The sequence below is a fragment of the Leptodactylus fuscus genome, chromosome 8 (assembly GCF_031893055.1).
Source record: "Leptodactylus fuscus isolate aLepFus1 chromosome 8, aLepFus1.hap2, whole genome shotgun sequence".
Taxonomy (NCBI): domain Eukaryota; kingdom Metazoa; phylum Chordata; class Amphibia; order Anura; family Leptodactylidae; genus Leptodactylus; species Leptodactylus fuscus.
In genome coordinates, this window is record NC_134272.1 from 60,354,819 (window position 1) to 60,357,890 (window position 3,072).

General features: G+C 39.7%; 1 protein-coding gene across 1 annotated transcript; it reads left to right on the forward strand.

The window, feature by feature from the left end:
* Positions 1–667: 667 nt before the first annotated feature.
* LOC142217695 (hemoglobin subunit beta-2-like) lies at positions 668–2,613 on the forward strand. Its single transcript, XM_075286040.1, has 3 exons — positions 668–830; positions 1,920–2,142; positions 2,411–2,613. The coding sequence occupies exons 1-3, from the start codon at positions 739–741 to the stop codon at positions 2,537–2,539; spliced, it is 444 nt and encodes a 147-aa protein (XP_075142141.1). The 5' UTR covers positions 668–738; the 3' UTR covers positions 2,540–2,613.
* Positions 2,614–3,072: the final 459 nt, after the last annotated feature.

Consider the following 3,072-nt stretch of genomic DNA (forward strand, 5'->3'; position numbering starts at 1 on the left):
GGGTTCTGGGAGGCATTATTACGTGTCTGAGGGCCACTAGGGAGCATGTACTGTGAGGTGGGCCACTGGGAGCATGATACTATGTGGGGTCACTAAGAAAGCTTAGCGATGGCAAATGGTGAGATTTTGCATGTGCTGGCTGGGAAGAATTGGATGGTATAGAATTTGATGATGCATTTACATAGTGCAGTTGTGATGCAGTTACTATCAAAACTGCAACAGAAAAATGCATGCAGTTGTAATGTAGCTCCATCTGGATTTCCAAAAGGGGCGCTAAAAAACACCACATTAAAACTGTAATCTTGTGTCCTTTGATTAAATTTATTGTGTAGGGATACCCCGAGGAAATTTTTTGTTCCAGGGGTGCCCCGAGTCTGAAATGGTTAAGACACAATGACATACGGGATGAGTAATGCTGATTTTGGATACACTGCTGTTCATGTCTTATCTATTTAACGCGTGCACTGAACAACTTGTGTATGATCAGCAGAAGTAGATGCAGACGTAGAAAATCATGAACATATGAACAGGACATGATATCAAATAGCAATGTCAGTGACATAATTTCCATATCAGCAATATCTGGGGTCATACAGTAGAATCAATAAGGTGACACAGCATAATGAGGGTGGGTGGGACATACTAAGCACCCTATAAATCTTACATCCAAAGCAATGTGTTTCAGAGCCCTCTACTTCTCACCATAGAAGCAGTAGCAACTCACAACTGACAGCCACCATGGTTCACTGGACAGCTGAAGAAAAGGCAGCCATCACCTCCGTGTGGTCCAAGGTTAATGTTGAGCAGGATGGACATGAGGCTCTGACCAGGTAATGAACAAAACCTCAATTTCTAGCTACATATTTAACTTCTATTGCTTCTTTGCCACAGTTTCCTGCTGTATCCATTTGCAGTCTTGACAATTTTTGTAGACTTAGTAGCCTGTATTTCTATTGCCTGTAGTTGTATATCAGTAAAGATACAAATCATGATCTTGAATATGAGATGACTTCTAGGTCTACAGTTAGTTCTGTTATTAGAATAATGACAAAACAATTTTCAGATATAGCTCCCATAGACATGTGTAAAGACAATGCCCCATGATGTCAGTTCTCATTCCTTTAGCAGATTTGTTTGAATAAACGTAACATATTATTGTTATAGCTTATTGTAGAAACTTCAGCCTTATTGTCTATTTGTATTACAATAATATGTTCTATCAGCCTCTCATCATCTATCTGCTTTCATCACCTCTGCCAACCCCAACTCTTAACCATCTATAATAGGCACCGCTCCACTAATTCTGATACAAATGGAATTTTTTTCTCTAGTCCCTTCTGTTCCAAAGCAATCATTTCTATTATTTTCAGCACAGTTATGCTCTCTATTGACAGGTGGGTGGTCACTTTCTGTCTGCTTCTACCTGACACCACCCACCTGACAGTAGACCGTGTAACTGTGCTGAAAGTAACAGAACCAATTGCTCCATAGAGGATATAGAGAAAAAATTCTATCTTCTCAAGCATCAGTGGAGCTGATCCTATTGAAAGAATTGGAATTAGTGGAGGTTTAGAAAGGTCCCCTTTAACATTTTGTTTGGTGCATGCACAGAGCAAAGGCTGTGCATGGAGCTTGGAACCATGGTCAGCATTGTTTGCCTCCATATATGACATCTATAGTGCCCAATATTTTACCCCTGAAGCAAGTACTTGCAGGTCATAATAACTTTGCTATGTCATGCTAGAACATGTGCTTATATAAATGCAGAATGGGTGCACAATAGGTATGGATGCTATATTACGGCTCCTTACAATACAGATGGATAATATGGCTGTGTAAATGAGTCCTTGCCCTTTTAATTTAGCATTTTGATATGTGGACATATTAAAAGCTGTTTTTCTTTTTTTCTTTTTTGTTAGGCTTCTGGTTGTGTACCCCTGGACCCAGAGATACTTCAGCAGCTTCGGAAACCTGTCCAACTCCACTGCCATTGCTGGAAATGCCAAGGTCCATGCCCATGGAAAGAGGGTCCTGACAGCTGTTGGTGAGGCCGTCAGTCATCTGGACAACGTGAAGGGCTCTCTCCATGACCTCAGCGAAGTCCATGCTTTCAAGCTGCATGTGGATCCCGAGAACTTCAGGGTATGTAACATATTCTGTTATTTTTTTTTTTTATTATAGGTTGACGAACTTAGACACATAAAATTGTTAACACTTTAATTTCAGCAACACTACAGTCTTGGCACATAAAGGTTTATAGCTCTAAATAATCAAATAATCCTTATACCTTAAGAAATTGGAATTGGGGAAGCACAGCACATAATGATATAATGCAGTCATATTCACAACTTTACACTTGGACACATCTAAATTAAACAAAACTAACAACATTGTATTATTCTCTCTACAGCGCTTCGGACAGGTTCTTGTGGTCGTCTTGGCTGCCAAGCTCGGAACCGCCTTTACTCCCCAAGTTCAACATGGCATTGAGAAGTTCTTTGCTGTCTTGGTTGATGGTCTTAGCCAGGCATACCACTAAAGCACCAACAAGCAATGCATTCTCAGCTGAGGGAATGGATTATTGCGTATAGAACATCTGCAATAAAAAACATTTGCACATTTTAAAAAAGTATTGTCGTGATCATTTTGAGATTTGTAAAAGAATATTTGCAATTTGTTTGGAGGGCTTTATGAGGATTGAAAAAAAAAAAAAGGATTCCTTTGGCAGCCCTATTCATTTTATTGGAGTTAAGCCGTAATCCCAGGCCCATGGAATGTTTGGAAGAAAACACTCATAGTTTTCAATTCTAAAATCATCCCCTAAAAAACGAACATACAATAGTTTATACAACAATAGTTTATTGAAGGGGTTTTCCCATATTAGTAACTTATCCCTTCTCAAAAGAATAACAGAGAATACATTGTAGAATGGTGGGGGTTTGACTTCTGGGGCCACAATGGTCACAGGAATGGGGGTGTTTAACTTTACCATTATGAATGGATTGGTGGACCCTGCACCATTCATTTCAAGGGGACCATGGTATTTTGGCTATCTCTGGTGGTCCCATTGAA

Coding starts and splice junctions, on each gene's coding strand:
- LOC142217695 (XM_075286040.1), top strand. CDS start 739: ATGGTTCACTGGACAGCTGAAGAAAAGGCAGCCATCACCTCCGTGTGG. Junction 831..1,919: donor GGACATGAGGCTCTGACCAG/GTAATGAACAAA, acceptor CTTTTTTGTTAG/GCTTCTGGTTGTGTACCCCT. Junction 2,143..2,410: donor TGGATCCCGAGAACTTCAGG/GTATGTAACATA, acceptor TTCTCTCTACAG/CGCTTCGGACAGGTTCTTGT.